The sequence below is a fragment of the Abramis brama genome (genome assembly GCF_963993115.1).
Source record: "Abramis brama genome assembly, chromosome: 12".
NCBI classification, from domain to species: domain Eukaryota; kingdom Metazoa; phylum Chordata; class Actinopteri; order Cypriniformes; family Leuciscidae; genus Abramis; species Abramis brama.
The window spans coordinates 5,188,461-5,209,174 of NC_139974.1; the positions used below are offsets into that span (position 1 = coordinate 5,188,461).

The following is a 20,714-nucleotide window of genomic DNA, read 5'->3' on the forward strand; positions in this document are numbered from 1 at the left end:
AGAGAGGTGGGGGTCTAGCTGCTCTTTTTAAAGATATCTATCAATGTAAGCAAATATCATTTGGGAATTACTTGTCTTTTGAATATCTGGGTATTGTGTTGAAAGGTGCTCCACGCATTTTACTTATCATTATTTACAGGCCTCCAAAATACTCTCCAGCCTTCGCTGAGGACTTTACAGAACTGTTATCAAAAATTACCTCAGAGTTTGACTGTTTTGCCATTGCTGGAGATTTTAACATCCACATAGATAGTGCAGAAAACAATATGGCAAAAGAAATCAATACTGTTTTAAAAACTTTTGATCTGACTCAGCATGTACATGGACCCACACACAATCGTGGACACACTCTAGATTTACTTATCAGTAAGGGTCTAAAAATTTCATCGATTGTTATTAAGGATGTAGCGCTGTCTGATCATTTCTGTATTTTCTTTGATATATTGATCTCTCCTGCCACTGAAGCTAGATCTGTGTCTGTCAAGAAGAGATGCTTAAATGAGAACACTAGTGTACTATTTATGAAGGCTATATCCTTAACACCAAGCATATCTGCTGACTCTGTTGAGTTTCTCCTTGATTCCTTTAACTCAAAAGTTAAAACTGTAATTGATGATATTGCTCCTGTTAAAGTCAGGAAGAAGAGTGGCAGACAAAAAGCACCTTGGAGAAACTCAACAGCAGTGCAAAATATGAAAAGACAATGCAGAAAAGTAGAGCGCATGTGGCGGAAGACAAAACTTGTAGTCCATTATAACATCTACAAAGACAGCCTCCATGCTTTTAATATGGAACTAGGCAAAGCTAGACAGACTTTCTTCTCAAATATTATAAACAGTAATTTAAACAACACACACATTCTTTTTGCTACTGTAGAGAGACTGACAAACCCCCCAAGCCAGATTCCCAGTGAAATGCTCTCAGACAACAAGTGCAGTGAGTTTGCCTCTTACTTCTCTGAGAAAATCAATAATATCAGAAAGGTGATCAGCACATCCTTGAGTTGCCCTGGGGTTAGACAGATCAAACCACCTGAGAAAGTAGTTACTATGTCTGACTTCAAAGAAATTGATGGCAAAACTTTGGAAGAAACCGTACAGCACCTTAAAACATCAACATGCGCTCTTGACACACTTCCCACATCATTTTTCAAAAGTGTGTTAAACAGTTTAGAAGTAGATCTTCTAGAAGTGGTAAATGCCTCACTTCTCTCTGGGAGTTTTCCAAACTCCCTGAAAACTGCAGTTGTCAAGCCCCTCCTGAAAAAGAACAATCTGGATAAGACCATATTAAGCAACTATAGGCCGATCTCAAATCTTCCTTTCATAGGCAAGATCGTTGAAAAAGTTGTCTTCAATCAGCTGAACAAATTCTTATGCTCGAACGGATACTTTGACAATTTTCAATCTGGTTTCCGACCGCACCACAGCACAGAGACAGCGCTAATAAAGATAATAAACGATATTCGCTTAAATACTGATTCAGGCAAATTATCAGTGCTGGTACTACTCGACCTCAGTGCTGCATTTGACACTGTCGATCATAACATACTTCTTGACAGGCTGGAAAACTGGGTCAGGCTTTCTGGGATAGTCCTAAAATGGTTCAGGTCATACTTGAATGGGAGAGGTTATTATGTGAGTATAGGAGATCATAAGTCTGAGTGGACATCCATGACATGCGGAGTCCCTCAAGGCTCAATTCTTGCGCCACTCCTGTTCAACCTGTATATGCTCCCAATGAGCCAAATAATGAGAAAGAACCAAATTGCTTACCACAGCTATGCAGACGACACACAGATCTACTTAGCCCTATCGCCTAACGATTACAGCCCCATTGACTCCCTGTGCCAATGCATTGATGAAGTCAACAGTTGGATGTGTCAAAACTTTCTTCAGTTAAACAAAGACAAAACTGAAGTCATTGCATTTGGAAACAAAGATGAAGTTCTCAAGGTGAACGCATACCTTCACTCTAGGGGTCAAACAACTAAACATCAAGTCAGGAATCTTGGTGTGACACTAGAGTCAGACCTTAGTTTCAGTAGTCATGTCAAAGCAATAACTAAATCAGCATACTATCATCTGAAAAATATTGCAAGAATTAGATGCTTTGTTTCCAGACAAGACTTAGAGAAACTTGTTCATGCTTTCATCACCAGCAGGGTGGATTACTGTAATGGACTCCTCACTGGCCTTCCCAAAAAGACCATAAGACAGTTGCAGCTCATACAGAACGCTGCTGCCAGAATTCTGAGCAGAACCAGAAAATATGAACATATCACACCAGTCCTCAGGTCTTTACACTGGCTCCCAGTTAAATTTAGGATTGATTTTAAAGTATTATTACTAGTATATAAATCTGTCACAGTGTCTGGTTGCTTTTCCCCGGGTTTCCACGAGATGTCCTCCTTCCCTCACGGTGTCATCACATATGAACTTCAGTTCCCATAATCCTGTTCGCTACACCTGATTCCCATCACAGTCTCAGCTGCGTTCTATCACCTTAATTATGATTGTGTATATAGTCCTGTCCGTTTCAGTGTGTGTTGTCGAGTCCTTGTAAAATGTACGACACTTCTGTGTTCTTGTTCCCTTGCCCGTGAGATCTGTGTTTATTGTTGGACTGATTTTATGGATATCGACTCATGCCTGGATTGTTTACTCTCTTGGAATTTCCTAATTAAAACATACTGCACTTGGATCTGTCTCCTCTTGTGTGTGTCGTGACAGAAGGACTCGACCAAAACAAGATCCAGCGGTATGTTTTTTTCCCCAGCCACCGAGCGGGAGAAGAGGCTGCAGAGAGCGAACTTTCGACCCAAGGAGCCAGAGCCTCGCATGACACTCTTTGAGTGTTATGCCTTATGGGCTCGTAAGCCTGAGGAGACCACGGTGGTCAACACCCCTCCCCAGAGACAATCCTTTCAGGGAACCCGCCAAGTCATCTTCCGCGGGACACGGGGAGGTCGCGGAGGGGGAAGTAGCCGAGAGGATCGGCGCCACTGTCCATCATGGCCTCCCTTCGATCCGGAGCCGGCAGCTTTCCATCAAGGACGGCAGGGGAGGAGGGACTCTGCTCGCTCCTTCAGTGGTCTAGAGCAACCGCTGAGCCGTCCAGAGCAGCCGCTGCGCCGCTCAGAGCAACCACCGCGCCATCCAGAGCAGCCGCCGCGCCGTCCAGAACAACCGCCGCGCCATCCAGAGCGACCGCCGCGCCGTCCAGAACAACCGCCGCGTCGTACAGAGTGACCGCCGTGACCGTCCTGAGCCTGAGCCGGTGGTGTCTGTTCCTGAGCCGGTGGTGTCTGTTCCAGTTCCTGAGCCGGTGGTGTCTGTTCCAGTTCCTGAGCCGGTGGTGTCTGTTCCTGGGTCAGTGGTGTATGTTTATGAGCCAGTGATGTATGTTTCTGAGCCGGTGGTGCCTGTTCCCGAGCTGGTGGTGTCTGTTTCCGAGCCAGTGGTGTCTGTTCCAGAGCCGGAGCCAATGTCTGTTCCAGAGCACCCAGCCGAGCATCCAGAGCACCCAGCCGAGCATCCAGAGCACCCAGCTGAGCATCCAGAGCACCCAGCTGAGCATCCAGAGCACCCAGCTGAGCATCCAGAGCACCCAGCTGAACAGCCAGAGCACCCAGCAGCTGACCCAGAGCCCGAGCACCCAGCAACTGACCCAGAGTCCAAGCACCCAGCAGCTGACCCTAAACACCCAGAGTTAGCTGAGCCAGCTGTTCCAGAGCCAGACCCAGACCCAGAGCGGCCGGAGCCGGACCCAGACCCTGATCAGCCGGACCCAGACCCTGATCGGCCGGAGCCGGACCAAGACCCTGATCGGCCGGAGCCGGACCCAGACCCTGATCGGCCGGACCCAGACCCTGATCGGCCGGAGCCGGACCCAGACCCTGATCGGCCGGAACCAGACCCAGAGCGGCCGGAGCCGGACCCGCCTGATAAACTTTTTTGTGTTTCCCGGCCACCTAGGTTTTTGTCACTTCCTGTCCCTGTTCCTCTCCACGGACCTGGCCCCCCCATCCCTCCCCCTGATTCTTTACTGTTTTGCCTCCTGCCCTGTACTCTTGTCTTGTTCTGTTGTTATCCTTGTCTTGTAGTGTCTGGGAGCCACTCCGTTGAGGGGAGGTTATGTCACAGTGTCTGGTTGCTTTTCCCCGGGTTTCCACGAGATGTCCTCCTTCCCTCACGGTGTCATCACATATGAACTTCAGTTCCCATAATCCTGTTCGCTACACCTGATTCCCATCACAGTCTCAGCTGCGTTCTATCACCTTAATTATGATTGTGTATATAGTCCTGTCCGTTTCAGTGTGTGTTGTCGAGTCCTTGTAAAATGTACGACACTTCTGTGTTCTTGTTCCTTTGCCCGTGAGATCTGTGTTTATTGTTGGACTGATTTTATGGATATCGACTCATGCCTGGATTGTTTACTCTCTTGGAATTTCCTAATTAAAACATACTGCACTTGGATCTGTCTCCTCTTGTGTGTGTCGTGACAAAATCATTTAATGGCCTAGGACCTCAATACATTGCAGATATGCTCACAGAATATAAACCCAACAGATCACTCAGATCATTAGGATCATATCAGCTAGAACTACCAAGGGTTCACTCTAAGCATGGCGAGTCCGCTTTTAGCTATTATGCCAGCCGCAGCTGGAAACAGCTTCCAGAGGAGATCAGACGTGCTCCTACAGTAGTCACATTCAAATCCAGACTAAAAACACATCTGTTTAACTATGCATTTACTGAATGAGCACTGTGCCAATGTTCGTCCGACTGTCTGTACTGTACTGTATTTTATTTTTTTCTAAACTGTTTTAATTACTCTTATTTCTTTTTATTTTAATTTCTTCTATGTAAAGCACTTTGAATTGCCACTGTGTATGAAATGTGCTATATAAATAAACTTGCCTTGCCTTGCCTTGCCTTGCCTAATTCTGCATCATGGTTTCCACAAAAAAATATGAAACTGTTTTCAACATTGATAATAATAAGAAATGTTTTCTGAGCTGTAAATCAGCATATTAAAATTAATTATCATCATAACTGGAGTAATGATGCCGAAAATTACGCTTTGATCAATTTAATAAATTACAGTTTAGTATGACATAGAAAACAGATAGCCTATGTTAAATTGTAATATTACAGTTTTTACTGTATAAATGCAGAAGAGAATTAAAAATCTTACAGACCCCAAACTTTTGAACAGTAGGCTAGTGTACAATAGTACTTTTACTATAATTAGGGTAGTTTTGTAAAAGTCACTGACTAATAATTACAGGCGAGTTGAGAGCACAAATCACAAAATATTTAGTAGTAATGAAAACGTTTTCAGATTTAGCATATTAATGATGCATTCACCTCATAAATCATGACACACTGCTCTAGCACAGGAAAGTGCATACAAGTTCAAGTGCATGCTTTTAAAATTAAAAAGTATTGGTATCGGTATCGATATCGGCGATACTGGCCCTGTATTTACTTGGTATCGGATCGATACCAAAATTTGGAGTATCGCCCACCTCTATACACAGATGAGTCGTACTCTTTAGCCAATCAGATTTAAGCTTATCAATTGACCAATCGGTATCACGTGAGGGCGTGCCTACCTGCATGGGGCAAACATTTGACATGGTAACTTGGTAATAGACCTACAATGTCTTCTTCTTCTTCTTCGTCTTCTTCTTTCTTCTTCGTCTTCTTCTTCTTCTTCTTAATCGTCTTCTTCTTTCTTTTTCGTCTTCTTCATCTTCTTCTTTCTTCTTCGTCTTCTTCTCCTACTTCGTCTTCTCCTCCTTTTTTAATTTTTGTTTTTACCATGATCATAATATCATGGTGTTTTGAAGATCCATAGTGTAGTGTATGAATATGGTAATAATCATACAGTGATAAATATTGAGGAATTAACATCTGATTTACTTCAGTATTATCACAGATCATTTTGTAGTTGAAATGGTAGAAACAGCTTTGATATACTTTATCAATTTTATCATAGTTTGGTTTATTTTGATGTATTTAAAAACAAAAATACAGACACTTTCACTTTGTCAGGTTGAGATGGGAGAAAACAATGGCATGAATAATTAAGAAAAATTGAAAATAAAATTGTTAAACAAGCATTATATTTTCACAATTTTTATTATAGCTAGAATTATAGATTTTAACAATGAAAAACTAATTATGAAAATATAGCAAAACATGTTTAAGTTTGTAATTATATAAATCATTTTCATTGTGTATTTCATATTAGGGCTGTAAATTCATTTATTGTAATTGACAGGAGTGATGATCAGTGGAGTTGAGTTTTTACCTCCATCATTAAAGCACGGGCAAAAATATGGATAGAGTTTCCCAGTGAAAGACTGATCAGTGTAAGAGTAGAGATGAGAGCTGGACTCCACATCATAAAAAGAGACCAGACCCTCCTCATAATCCACAAACACACCGACCCGCTGCGGCTTCACTCTCACACACAGAGAGACATCAGGATCAGCACTGGCCAAATATTCATTCCCATTCCTCAGAGCCACAGTCCAGTATCCATTACTGGGAGTCAGTGTGATCGATCCCTTCCTGTTAATGGATTCTCTGACCACTCCTAAATCCCATTCAGTCTTTCCCTTCACCTGCACCTCAAAATAAAATCTCCCTGAGGAGAATCCCTCCTTTCCCAGGACACATACACATGTATCAAATCTCTCTGGTTTGTCTGGGAGTTTCTGTCTAATGTCTCCATGACTCACTTGTTTTCCATCATCAGACAGGATGAGATATGGATGAGCTGTATCAGGATCCAGAGTCACATCCACTGAGAAAACAGAGAATATAAATCACAAATTCACAACACAGATATTTAGTGATGATGTTTGTAATATGTAATCAGTGTTTAATCATACTATCGGTCAGTGATGAAGCTGTGAGTATCTGAATGTAATCTAGTGTAGTGCAGACAGCACACTGTACCTGCATACTGCTGTCTACTCTTCAGTTCTGTAGAGACTAATGACAATAAAACACCATCAGATCTTTGACATGTTTATGTGTGAATTATAGACAAGATTTAAGGTTATATTTAAAGAATTGTGAACAACATCATGTTTTATCTGATCAATGTTTCTCTGCTGATATTTAGAGAATCCCTGAACTCCTATTGTGTTTGAGCTCGATATATACCTATAAAAATGAACAAATCTGCATCTTAAATTCATGATGTCTATCAATTTGATTTTCTTCTGCTAAACTGATTTTATCTGACACATAATCACAACATTTAGATGAAAAGACTGAAAATGGCAGAAAATGAATGTTTCTTTCTGTTGTTTCTCATCTAAAAGTGTTCACAGATTTACTAAAGCCTCAAGGTTCTGGTTACAGTGATGAAGCTTCTAGTACAAGATGAATTTACTGCATGTTTCCTGAAATTAGAGATGAATATGACCTGCTCTCTTCAAGAAGAACTGTGATGATAATGAGACACAAACACATGATCACACACTTCTCTTATTTCAGGTTTAACAGACTCATTCTTCATTACTGATATTAAAAGATGATAAATATATGTATCTGTACGGTGTATTTGATATTGCTGTACCAGGTAGAGTGAGTTTCTCCTGTAGAGAGTCCTGCAGTTTAGTCAGAGCTCTCCTCAGAGTCTCCAGACTCTCATCAGTCTTCACACTGATCTCAGACCAGTTCCTGGTGTTTCTAGAGCTGCACAGGGATGAGTAAATCTACAGCAGGAGAGAGGAGAAATCCTTCAGCATGGGGAGTGTTATGGTGTCATATACTGCATTATCATTGATCAGAGAGATGTTGACTGACCTGTAGGAGGTGGAGGTGATCTTCAGTGTGTGAGAGCTGCTCCAGCTCAGTGATTCTCATCTTTAGCTCAGTGATCTCCTGCTCCAGCTCTTCAATGAGCTCTTCCTCCTGTTTCTCTGCTGCTTTCTGCTGCTCCTCCATCATCTCCAGCAGTTCAGTCTGACATCTCTCAATGGAGCGGATGAGATCAGTGAAGAGCTCCACACGGGCTGCTTTCTCCTTCTCTGTGTTTCTCTGCTCAACCAGGACAATCAACACATTATTAGTGGCGTTTGTTAAGAGAAGAATCAGTGTTATTATTTCTCATACTTCAGTGTTTTTTTAGGCGGTTTTCAGAATCCCTCATTCTGCACCGTTTGCACTGAATGATTCCTCAAATCATGTGTGTTGTTGAGGAGAGATGTGTTATTACTTTACTAAGTGATCAGGGAATCACAGACGTGTCGATATTCAGACCAGCAGTGTGACTGTGAGTGTGAAATTGCTTTTATACAACAATTCAATAAACAACAATATATATTAAAATTAACTTAATTAAATAATTTTAAACTCACTTTTCTGACTTCTGCTGAGTGTTTGACGTCTTGAATCTTCTTGATTCTGTCCTGGATCATCTGCTGTGTGTCTTTCTGTGTCTTCATCAGTTGAGTCTATAGACAGAGAACAACACACAATATGTTTTCATAACTGATTCATTTATATTAAAGAACATGTTTCCTCATGATAAGAGCCATTTAAAATCAGTTTGTCAGTAACTTCTACCTTCTTCTCTTCACTCTCCTCTTCTAAAGAAACAGTGTTGTGGTTCTTGTGGTCTGTCACGTCACACATCGGACACACACATGTCTGATCATCTCTACAGAACAGCTCCAGAGGTCTCTCATGTTTCTGACATATATAGTCCTCCAGATTACTCACAGGATTGATCAGTTTGTGTTTCTTTAAACCTGCCACTCTCGAATGAGGCTCCAGGTGAGTTTCACAGTAAGAGCTCTGACACATCAGACACGACTTCAGGGCTTTCAGCTTTCTTTCCTTACAGACGTCACACAGAACTTCAGCTTTTTTCAGAACTTCAGCTTTTTTCTCAGGACTTTTCTTTTTATAGTGATCTACAACTTCTCGGAGTGTGGTGTTAATCTTGAGATCAGGTCTGTGCTTGAATGTTTCTTTACAATATGGACAGTTGCAGGTCTGCCTGTTGTCCCAGCACTTATTCAGACAGGTCTTGCAGAAGTTGTGTCCACATGGAGTGCTGACTGGATCAGTGAACACGTCCAGACATATAGAGCACTGAAGCTCCTCAGTCAGTGGACCGCTGGAGGAAGACATCGCTGGAGAGAGAAATGATGAAGATAAATCACCTTCACTACTAGTCTAAAGTTTGGAAACACATTTGACTTTTTGATTTAATGGCTTTTGCTTGAAGGACTTAAATAAAAATAATAATTATTATTATTATTAGCCTTTTTATTATAAATGGGCTCATTTAATACTGTTTATAAAGAATCCCATGATGCACCTCATGAAGTTGGTTGAATGTAAAGAATGTCTAGAGACAAAGAGTGACGTCTTTGAGGAAACTCAAATATATTAGAGATCATGTACAGTCAGCTGGTCATTACTGCAAGATGAACCCAGACAAGCTGATCAGAACCCTAATGTGAAGCTCATTACACAAACACTTACTGTACCAAATAAATAAATACATGAAGGAGCAATATTGATTGGAAATCTTGATTTTAAATGATTTCATTATCTGCTGCTGTACACTCCTGAACTACATATTAAATATTATATTAGAAGAGTGAAAGTTATTCATGCACTAATTCATTCTTCTTGTTTTTTAGTTTTTGTTTATTGACTTACTTGGAGGTATAGCCTCAATACTCCGTCTCCTGGTTTTTCTTGCTTCTGTTGATGTTGGTGAAGATTCTGCCATTGTTCTTCCCTCTTCGCTTTCAAGAATAGAAATGTTATTGAATGATCAAAGAACTTATAAGAAACATCTAAGCCTATATTTGCTCCTAATGTGTATTTAGTCACTGAGGTTTAAATGAAATCTTACCTTGAGTCCGGCTTAGTTTTACTTATTCATCATAATATTATTTAAAGTCAAATTTATAATTTATATCAAATTGGTTAAAATGAATGAAAGAATATATAGTGAGGGAAACACAATAATTCATTTGAAATTCAGTAAGAAACTCATAAACTTACAGAACTGAACTTTGACCTGCTCTTTTGATAACTTTTTTTTTTTGAGAACTCAACTGAACTTTTGACCCTAACTAAAGTAAGTACAAAATACATTATATAGTCAAGTGTAGTTTTAATCTAGTTTATTATAAATGTGATTTTCATCTGCAGTTTAGCAGGTTTGTGTTCAGTGAATCTGCAGGTCATTTACTTCCTGTTTCTTTAGTCTTTCTGCCATGTGACAAAATGACAGAAACGCCAAACTTTGCTTTACAACCAATCAAATGAAACACTTTTAATACAATTCTGATACCATTTCAGTGCAGTGAACAACTAAAATAGTTGAGTATTTGATGTGCTTAAACCTGGTTCTGTTCAACTTATTCCAGTTCGACATAAACCTACTAAACCAGTTCACTTCCATTAGAAACCTGTTCAGCACAATCTCTCTTATATTTCTATCTCTTACCTGTGAGGATCAGATGTGTCCACAAGACTCTTTGAACGGATCAATAAATATTCTGTAGTTTAAAGAGGTTGATAGTTTCAGGAGTCCATATTGTTGTTGATCAAGTTAGTTTCACTTTCTCTGAATCTCTCTCTGAACTACAGTGATGTCATGATGTCAGAGAGTGATGTCAGAGCGGTCCGTGTGGATAAAACATCGAACATGTCTGCGTACGTTACTTCAGAGTATGTATGTATGTACTACATACTTTTGGGTTTGATACGACTTATCCTTCTGTGCTATATTTTTTATGCGCATCTCAGTGCAGTAAGTAGGCAGAGACGTGAGAGTTCCTCAGGGGCAGGGGCTCAAAAAACAAGTAATAAAAACTCAGTGAGTGTTTTAGCGCAATTTTCTCACGTCATGGGATCACAACACTAAGAGATAGTAAATCTTTTCCTGGATTTTTTTTGTGCGTTCCCGAGATTAGACCTTCCTTAACATAATGCCGAAAACCCGAAGTCTCTAGGTGGTCTGGTTGAGGAGTAGATAGAAGTGCAAGATTGGTGCGCACAGACAGAACAGAAATCATGAGTTAACAATCGCAATTTTGTCCGGTGGAAAATTGCGCTAAAAAGGGGTATATATTTGTAAGGAATAATTGACGACAGGCCGTTGAATTATTAGAAAAATAATGCACACCCGTTACACCTCGGGTGTGCATTATTTTTCTAATAATTCAACGGCCTGAAGTCAATTATTCCGCTTATACTACAGTTACCACACCTCGAAACATTGTTCAGAATGTATTTCAAGATGTTTGTAAAGTTTTTGTCATTAAAACGCTCTTGTATGTAGCCTAGGACTAATTTCTTACGCATCTAATCCCATGCCTCGTTGCTAATTCCAAAACGTCATTTTAGAGTTAGTAACAGAGGTTTGAGCCACTGATAGCAGACTAATGCTGGGGACACACGACTAGCTGACACAATCTCTGACTGTTTTCATCGACTGCAGCAGATTTTAAACACCGACTTTAGTTAAAAAAAGAACAGCATCTATTTAAAAAAATATATTTTGTACCAATATACACTACTGTTCAAAAGTTTGGGGTCAGTAATTTTCTTTCTTTCTTTTTTTTTTTAAAGAAATTAATACTTTTATTCAGCAAGGATGTGCTAAATTGATAAATAAAAAGTAAAGACTTATAAAATAATTTATATTTTAATTTAATGTTCTATTTAACTTTTTATTCATCAATGAATCCTGAAAAAAAGTATCACAGGTTCAATAAAAAAACTGTTTCCAACATTGATAATAAATCAGCATATTAGAATGATTTCTGAAGAATCATGTGACTGGAGTTATGGCTGTTGAAAATCCAGCTTTGCATCACAGAAATAAATGCTAATTTTTTAAAAGTATATTAAAATAGAAAACTATTATTTTAAATTGTCAAGAGACTTTTTTTAAAAAAAACAACAACATTAAAATAATAGTGTGTACATTTTTGACCAGTAGTCAAATGCCACACGCCATGTAGGCCTATGAAAAAAATTAACGAAGAAAAAAATTTGGCATATTATTTTAGTTCCAGTGTTCTTGTTTCTGTTGTTTCTGTTCAGTGCATGGAAGCCTGAAGGCTTAGGGAAGGATTTTCCCCGGGAATAAGAGGGAGAAGTCCCGACACCAGCATGTTGCATGATTGGAATGTGTGGCTGAGACTGTCCTATGCAGAACCCATAAATGTGCTTACATTTGCTTTATTCCTCAATAATATTGGACATATAGATTAGATCAGGAGTTCCCAACTACGTTCCTGGAGCCCTCTGTCTCACACACCCATCTGATCTAAAATTATTGACTGCACACATTGTGTAAATCCGATCTGTGTGTCCCATGGTATAGAATATCTGCATTGCTTTCTATGCCAATAACAACAACAGCAACATGGAGGGGTTTGCCATATAGATGTTGTCTTATTTACAAAATGACCATGTGTATCTGCCTCGCTGGACTACTGTGTCTTCTGAGGCAGCGGCAGAACCGTCGGAGGCTGGGATGAGTTGCTTGATGCCATGCTGCCATCTTCGCCGGTTTCAAAACATGTCTCCGTTAAATTCTAATGTTTTGCTCGTCAGGCACTTTGCAACAACGCAACCTTGTTTCTGCAGGGACATGTTTCCTATAACAATGGCTGATGTTTCCGTTTTACATAGCGTAAGAAAGTCACATAAAGATTTCAACCGGATATGCACAAAAATCGGATTTGGACTGACAGTCTGAACTTAGCCCAATGTAACTTGTAGTGATCAATGTGGCTTGTCAGTATCTTTTCAGAATAATTTTTCTTGCTTTTATTTTTCTTCAGAGAGACATCTTCTCCAGTATGTTTACAGCGCTCTCTCCAAACCTGCTGGATCCTCCGGTCCTGAGTTCAGTGCAGTGGGTCTGTATGATGACAGACGGATCTCTCACTACAGTAATGAAGAACAAACCTGGAAAAGAGACCGCCAGAGTTCAGAGATCTGGAGACACACTGAAGAACCTGATGAATCTAAAGACTGGTTTATACATCTGGTTTATACTCTGGCAAACTGCACAAGATCCAAATGTGACGGTGAGTCTGCTGAGTTCAGCTGTTTTATCAGTGATCAGACCTGTAATATGAGTGTGGACTTACTGTGGCGCACAAAATAACTGGACGTTTAGGTCACACATAAAATATCTGAATGCTATAACATGAAATACCATAGCAAGTGTAATGTGTTTCTTTGAAAGTGGTAGCACGTTGGCCATTCGTTATTACAATGTATTGTACATTAAGAATTATAATATGAACCATAAACCCAACTACATCTGAAATCTAAATGATGTAAATGAATATCATTTATTTATACATGGTATCACACTTACATTTATGTGCTACATAATGCAAACTGTGAAAGTTTGATTATGATTATCCAATATACAACTGCTTTATATATGCTGTGATTTTTAGGCCTCCATACACTACAGAGGAGAGTCGGCTGTGAGCTGGATGCAGTGATGAATGTAAAAGCGTTTGATGAGTACGGATATGATGGAGAGGATTTTATTGCCTTGAATTCTGACACAATGCAGTGGATGGAGAAAAATCCAAAGGCAAAAGAAACCAAAATGAAGTGGAACAGTCAAAGAGTTCGCAGACAGGTCGTCCAGTCATACCTCAGGACCTGCAAGGACTGGATCTCCACGTTTAATAATTCAATAAGCAGTATGTGTTGATCTGATGACTTCAGTCTTTTGAACTTAATGTTTAATGTCTTTGTATTCAGAATCAAGTGTCTTTTTTTAGATGTTGTAATATTCTTTACTCACGATGTTTCTTACTGCAGATGCACCAGATGTTCACACGTTTGCCTCTGAAGCTCCTCATGACCGAAGCAAGCTGAATCTGAGCTGTCTGGCCACTGGCTTCTACCCCAAACACATCGAGATGAAGATCACATTGAACAACGCTAGCGTTGAACCCTTCAGCTCTACTGGAGTCAGACCCAATGATGACGAGACCTTTCAGATGAGAATCAGTGTGGAGATTCACAGAGAAGAAGAAGAGAGTTATGAGTGTCACGTCTCTCATAGCAGTCTGACACAGACACTTATAACACAATGGGGTAAATATGACCATCATTTTCATAACTGGCCATAATTGTTAACTTTAAGTTAAATTGTTGCAGCTGTCTAGCTTTTGGACTTCTACATGTCTTTGTGATGGCAGCTCATTCACATTTTTAGCTTTTAGCTGTTGCATGTAACTATGAATGTATAAAATGGTTAAAAAGTATTTGTTATTTGTAATGTTTAGTTTTATTGTTGTGCTACTGCAGATGGAAAATGCACCAATTGTCGAACAGAATCTAGAAGGCTTGCTTTAGCAGCAGCAGCTGCAGCTGCAGTTACAGTTGGAGTTCTGTCCATCGTGGTTTTAGTCTACAGATGGAGAAAGTCAAATGGTGAGTTCAAATAACTGAAAGGAATAATTCACCCAAAATTGAAAATAGTCATGTCCTCACCCTCATGTTGTTCCAAACCTGTATGATGCTCCATTGAACACACAAAGAAAGACATTTAGCTCTTTTTCATTTAACATCAGTTCATTGTTGCCACATCTGTCAAGCTTCAAACAGGACAATAAAAGCTCTTAAATGACATTTGTGTTCATGTATATTCAAATATGGTGCATCAAGATGCATCACTCCAAGTTTGATGTAAATGATGCACATTTCTCCTAATCCTAGAAAGATTTTCAGTGAATTCTTCCATTTCAATCAGTTCCAGGCACAAATCGGGATCCATAAGTCTCATAGTGGACTCCTTTTACATCTCTTTTTGTGATGCTTGGAAGAAAGTAACTCTAGTTTTGGTCAAGTAACTCAAAGTAATGGTTTTGGAACAACATTAGGTTGACTATCCTTTAAAGAAAACTTTCTAATCCCACAGAGAGATGTTTCATGAAATATGTTGTGTCATCTCTACTAATGAACTGTAATTGCTCCACCAGAAGTGAGAACGTCAGCTCAAGATCACCAGATCTCTTGAAAAGATGCAGAGCTCAGTGAATCAGGTACATAATGATACAGCCGATCCATGTATCTACATGTCATATTTATTGTTCATCTCAAGAGTCATTGTCATACAGTAGAAATAGATTTGTTAGCTCGTTGATGTCTTGCAACTAATCGCTGCATTGCTACATCTAGTAAACACATAAAGGGACTCTTAGGGACAATTTAGCTCTAAGAGTTTAATAAAGCCTTAAAGGGATAGTTCGCCCAAAAATGATATTTAAGCCATGATTTACTCACCCTCAAGCCGTTCGAGATGCATATGTCAATCTTTTTTCAGACGAACACATTTTCAGTTATTTTAGAAAATGTCTTAGATCTTTCAGTGGTTATAATGTGAAGCAATGGGGTCCAGCTGATTCACGTTCGAAAATGTACATGCATCCTTCTCAAAAATAATCCATCCGGCTCCAGGGGGATAAACGAAGGCCTTCTGAGGGTAATCCGTGCGGTTTTGTCGTAAAAATATACATATTTAAAACTTTATAAACGAAAATAACTGGCTTCCGGTGGCGGTCGGTGCGCGTTCACAGAGATGAAAAGCGTCGTGACGTAGAACGAACGTTGAGTTTTGTTTTGCTCTGCGCTCTGACTGCGCTGTCACGTTCGTTCTACGTCACGACGCTTCCTACGCTACGTCTTACGTCATATGCCAGCATCCATCTCTGTGAACGCGCACCAACCGCCACCGGAAGCCAGTTATTTTAGTTTATAAAGTTTTAAATATGTATATTTTTACGACAAAACCGCACGGATTACCCTCAGAAGGCCTTCGTTTATCCCCCTGGAGCCGGATGGATTATTTTTGAGAAGGATGCATGCCCATTTTGGGACTTCATCGTTGTGGACCCCATTGCTTCACATTATAACCACTGAAAGATCTAAGACATTTTCTAAAATAACTGAAAATGTGTTTGTCTAAAAAAAGATTGACATATGCATCTCGAACGGCTTTAGGGTGAGTAAATCATGGCTTAAATATCATTTTTGGGCGAACTATCCCTTTAAATAATTTTTTTTTTTTTAACCAAGAACTTCTATAAATGCAGTATAGCAGTAAAGACAGAGGAGCGTTCCTACATTCATGAGGTTCTTTCCATCCTAATTAAAGAGAAATGTTTGTAAACTTATCATCCAAACCGCTTTATCCTTATTAGTGATGGATGGATGGATGGATGGATGGATTGAGGTGTAAAGGAAGGTTCAACAGTGTCATTATAGATGTAATTACAGAAATGTGTGAATGGCTTAAGCCAGGTTCACACTGTGTGATATATAACAGCACTTTTCAATTGTTCCTTGTGCAGACTGTACGAACATGATTCAGATTTTAGCCTTGGATCAGATGAGTCTTTTAGGATTTGCAAAATTTGTCTCAGACTGCCAAATCATATCAGTGGCCAAAATCATACAGTGTGTGTCCGGCTTTATTAGCTCTGCCTTAAGATGGGGCAAGAAAATCAAATCCAATGTTTGTTACAGAAGTAGGAACTTGTAGTATGAACAACAGGTCATTTCCCTTTGGAAATTGAAGTATGAACGGTATGAACAGTGACGTGCGGTCTGGGTAGGCAAACTAGGCACTGCCTACCCTGCCAAAATTCAAAAATAAAATTGTTTATTAAATAATAAACTTGTATTTGTATTTTTACTGTTTATTCTTGTGATTTATATATGCAATATGTGTGTTATTCCAATTATTTAGACGTTATGATGACAAATGTAGCAGTTACGCATAATCAAATAAAAAACAAATCGTAGAATAAGCAGTGCTTTTACTGTCCATTCATTGCAGACGGCAAGCGAAAAACCCATGTTGCGCATGCGCACTTCGATCCTGTATTCTTTAACATGTACGTCAAAAAGCACAACTCTGCTGTGCCTTTGGACGTAAATATGGTATGCCCGTAACATCTCCGTAACATATCAGACATGGACCAATTAAAATCGAGATATTACTGGACATTTGCGCAGCTAACGTCATTAACGTTACACCACAACTAGCCTACATGCCTAATCCCCGCGCCAAATTCAAAGCCAAAATGACAGCACCGGAGTTAAAAGGCCGTCATCACAGAGTTAAAATGTTTTAAATTGAGAGCCAGAGACTTTGCAAACTGAAGGCCCGTAAAGACGAGTTTTACAAAGCTGTGATCGACGTCTTCACGAGGAAAGGGCGGCGGATGAATTTTATGTAGGCTACAAATAATCTACCGATTGGTGAGTCAAAAACTATTTTAAATATGGTTGAATTAATGCAAGCCATTTACCTTCATATTCAATTGAGCAGTGTGTGATTTTACTTTTACTTTTGGCCGCTGTGCAACAATAAGGATTAATAATGGTTGCATTCTAATGCTGGAGTGGACATAAACTACTGTTACCGGTGTGTGCCTGTGCCGCGCTTGTGTGTGTGCGACGTGCATGTATGTATGTGTGTGTGTGTGTGTGTGTGTATGTGTGTGTGTGTGTGTGTGTGTGTGTGTGTGAGAGAGAGAGAGAGAGAGAGAGAGAGAGAGAGAGACTGAGAGAATACACGCGATATACATCCTGATTTGTACATTTCTTGATATGCCGCGCTTGTGCGTAATGTTTACTGTTACCGTATTATGTATTATTAGCCTAAACAATAAATCAGGTAATCTGGCTTTCATAAATCAGTGCCTAGCCTCTTTAAGACATCACCGCACGTCACTGGGTATGAATGTATGCATCATGTCGCTTTGAGCCAGTGTTTTCCAGCCCTGGTTTTGGAGTACTTTTTTGTTTCTTTTTTCGTGAATGTGAAATGTGTGTGTGTGTGTGTACTGTTGAGTTACTGTAAAACCAGGGTTTGGAAACCCTGATTTTGGGGCCGTTTACACAACACCGTTTTCAACTAAAAACAGGAAACTTTTTGTGCATTTTTGGCCGTTCATTTACATGGCAACAGCGTTTTTTTTCCATTTTTAGTACATTGTTGTTGTGTAAACGTACCCTTAATCTGGTCCTTCCTATCCATTTACATGCGTCTCGCTTATGCACTTTCACACTGTTGCCTTTTGCTCTGTTTATGATATAACGTTCTTAAAATGTTAAAAATGTCCTGAATTACATTTTAAGTATTTGACATTTTGCATTTTGTATGTGTAATTTTATGTATTGTGTACTTTTTTCCTTTTTGCCATATTGAAACCCTATGTTGGTGACTGTATGATCATTGAAAGTATTCTTTATAGTATGAAAGACTCGCCAACTTATGGTTTCATTTAATCTTTATATTCCTGTTGCATTTTTAGGGCTGTTCTTGCACTGTGTCATCACTGCAGGGAGTTTTATTTGCACTATTTCCACTATTTTTTTATGAAGTGCATTAATTGCACTTACTGTAATATGCAATAAATATGTTTGTCTTTTATGTTGCCATGTTTAGTTTCATTGTCTTCTGTTTAATTTCTAGTTATGGTTTTCTTTGCCATGGTTTCTAATCAGTGTCTCACCTGTTGGGTTTATCATCTAGCCCTGTGTATTTAAGCCCTCTGTTGTTTACAGTATTTGTGTGTTCTCGTTATTTATTTAATAAATGCTGAGTGTCTTCATTTATTCTGTGTCACACGTCGTTCTTGTTGGATTGTCTTTCACTGTTTTAAAATAGCTTTATTTTTCATCTACACACAAACTTCTTGAAAACATTCTTTTTTTTTTTTTTTTTGGAATAAAACCAAGCCTAGATGTGGGTTTGCATTCTTGTTCATTGGGTCACATTCATTGTTGTTGATTCCTGTAGTGACTGACCCGCCCGGAAAACATTTTTAATGTACATTCAATAATTTTTTGTTTTTGTGAATTCAACACAATAAACGTATTTTTAAGTGACTCCATTAAGTATCCTCAATGTGATTTTACATGATTAGTTTCCTCACTTTTGTATCGCATCACTCAATTATATTATTGGGTTCTATAGCAACTGTTCACAATTGCATGTTAATTAGTAATAAATAGTCAAATCCTCAACCCAATCAAAACCTGCAATGTTAACCCAACGTATCAGGACATTGAACAATATAAAGACTCCCTCTTTTATCATCTTGCACAAAAATCAAGCATAGCGTTAGTTCTGGCAGGTCACGTTAGTCAAGCTCGCATCAGCTGACCCTCAGCTGATCCACATCTACCTATAGGAATACGACACCTATCACCGTATACATATATAAGCTCCTTCAGTATTATCAGCAGCTATCGCGTTTCTCAGGAGCTAATTACCCTCCTCCATCCCCAGCTCCTCCTCTCGCCCAGTCAGGATTTGACATTCTGATTCCCCTTGAATCAGAATAATTATCGAATAATGTTGTACTTTAAATCTTGAATTAAATATATTTGCAAATTTTCATGTTGGTTCTGTTCTGTTTACCCCAAGGGGGATTATTGCTGCTCTCCCTGCTCTTATCCATGCTAGGCTGCATGGATGCGCAGGGAGTTCTCGCCCAGAACGGAACCATTCCGCCAATCCAAACTGTATGCTAATTGTCAATCATATTTGACGGTAGTGGTCCTGACAGAACCACTTTTAAAATAAAACTTCATTTCTGAATTTACAACATCAATTTAATGGAAAAAAATTATAATGCAAAATTGCACAACTTTTTTAGTGTAAAAGATGTAACTTCTGAGTCTTCCCCATTCCTGTTTTTTTTTTCTTTTCTTTTTGTGTGTTAAATCAGAAATCATGTAAAAGCAACATCCCACAGTTTACAAATAAACCTGAGAGTCGTGTTGTGAAATATTTTGTCTTCACGCCTTGAATTTGTATTTGGTGTCATTTTATGTGTGCGTTCAAATCAAATAATTTCAAATAATTTTGTTTTGTATCACTGTGACAAAGTGTTGACAAAGGTGACATGTCTTTTGTTTTTTCTTCCAAAAAGGAATATGCAAACAAACCTGATAATTTGATTAAATGGTGGCACCAAAAGAATGCACACAGTTATTCCCCTGATATGTTTATGATTACTCTCAGTTCTGTCAGAACAATTAACAGTCATTAATGTCTACTATTAATGCTCACCATTATGCATTTTATATAAAATTCCCAATGTTTATTTTTATGGATAAACATTGGGAATATGAAACATATCATTAAAAATATATATTTTTTTTAACGTAGGCTGTCATTAAAAATTGTTATGGTAGATATATAAAATTGTTTTAATTTAACTTAATTCTATTTCAAATTGTAATTCTGCCTCTATTTTGTCATCTCAATTCACTGTCAGATTCTTCCACAGTGGGCGACATTTACATTTACATTAGATGTTGAACGGTGAGCGAAACGTTTTGAAAGGACTATTCAAATATTAGGATGAATTTTAGCTAAAGTGGGACAGTAGATGAAGTGAATAAAATATGTTTAATGCTCATCTGCCCTTTATATGCTCTCTCACACTTTTACTGATGATCTCTAAAACACACATAAACAAACAAAAAGCATCAGATCATCAGCGCATAAAAATACATACAAAAAGGTTGTTTTGGTATATTTATGGCAGGAAAGCCACTGTCTGAAGAGTTTCTCTTGACCAATCAGCGTTCAGTGTGGAGGACAGCAGGAGCTTCTACCTGAGCAGAGACATGATCCCGTGTGTGAGGAAC

General features: G+C 39.0%; 2 protein-coding genes across 6 annotated transcripts in view; one reads left to right on the plus strand and one right to left on the minus strand.

Moving 5' to 3' along the window:
- Positions 1 to 5,826: 5,826 nt before the first annotated feature.
- Positions 5,827 to 10,730, minus strand: LOC311094052 (E3 ubiquitin-protein ligase TRIM39-like). Of its 5 annotated transcripts, none has more exons than XM_084131765.1 (8): positions 10,501 to 10,730; positions 9,702 to 9,785; positions 8,595 to 9,166; positions 8,387 to 8,482; positions 7,833 to 8,066; positions 7,603 to 7,741; positions 6,975 to 7,010; positions 5,830 to 6,819 (listed from the first exon to the last, which is right to left on the minus strand). In XM_084131765.1, exons 2-8 carry the CDS (start codon positions 9,772 to 9,774, stop codon positions 6,272 to 6,274), a joined length of 1,698 nt encoding a protein of 565 aa, XP_083987891.1. In that variant the 5' UTR covers positions 9,775 to 9,785; positions 10,501 to 10,730; the 3' UTR covers positions 5,830 to 6,271. The 5 variants fall into 5 exon arrangements, with proteins under 5 accessions (XP_083987895.1, XP_083987891.1, XP_083987892.1 ...); XM_084131766.1 differs by having other exon boundaries at positions 9,702 to 9,790; positions 10,501 to 10,627; XM_084131767.1 differs by having other exon boundaries at positions 5,999 to 6,819; positions 6,975 to 7,001.
- LOC311093806 (zinc-alpha-2-glycoprotein-like) overlaps positions 10,667 to 20,714 on the plus strand; it is a gene marked incomplete at its 5' end in the record, with an annotated part of 221,495 nt that continues 211,447 nt past the window's right edge. Inside the window, 4 exons of the mRNA XM_084131399.1 lie at positions 10,667 to 10,709; positions 12,851 to 13,099; positions 13,481 to 13,735; positions 13,857 to 14,135. Of these exons, the coding sequence (XP_083987525.1) occupies positions 10,667 to 10,709; positions 12,851 to 13,099; positions 13,481 to 13,735; positions 13,857 to 14,135 (826 nt within the window). The remainder of the gene's footprint in view (positions 10,710 to 12,850; positions 13,100 to 13,480; positions 13,736 to 13,856; positions 14,136 to 20,714) is intronic.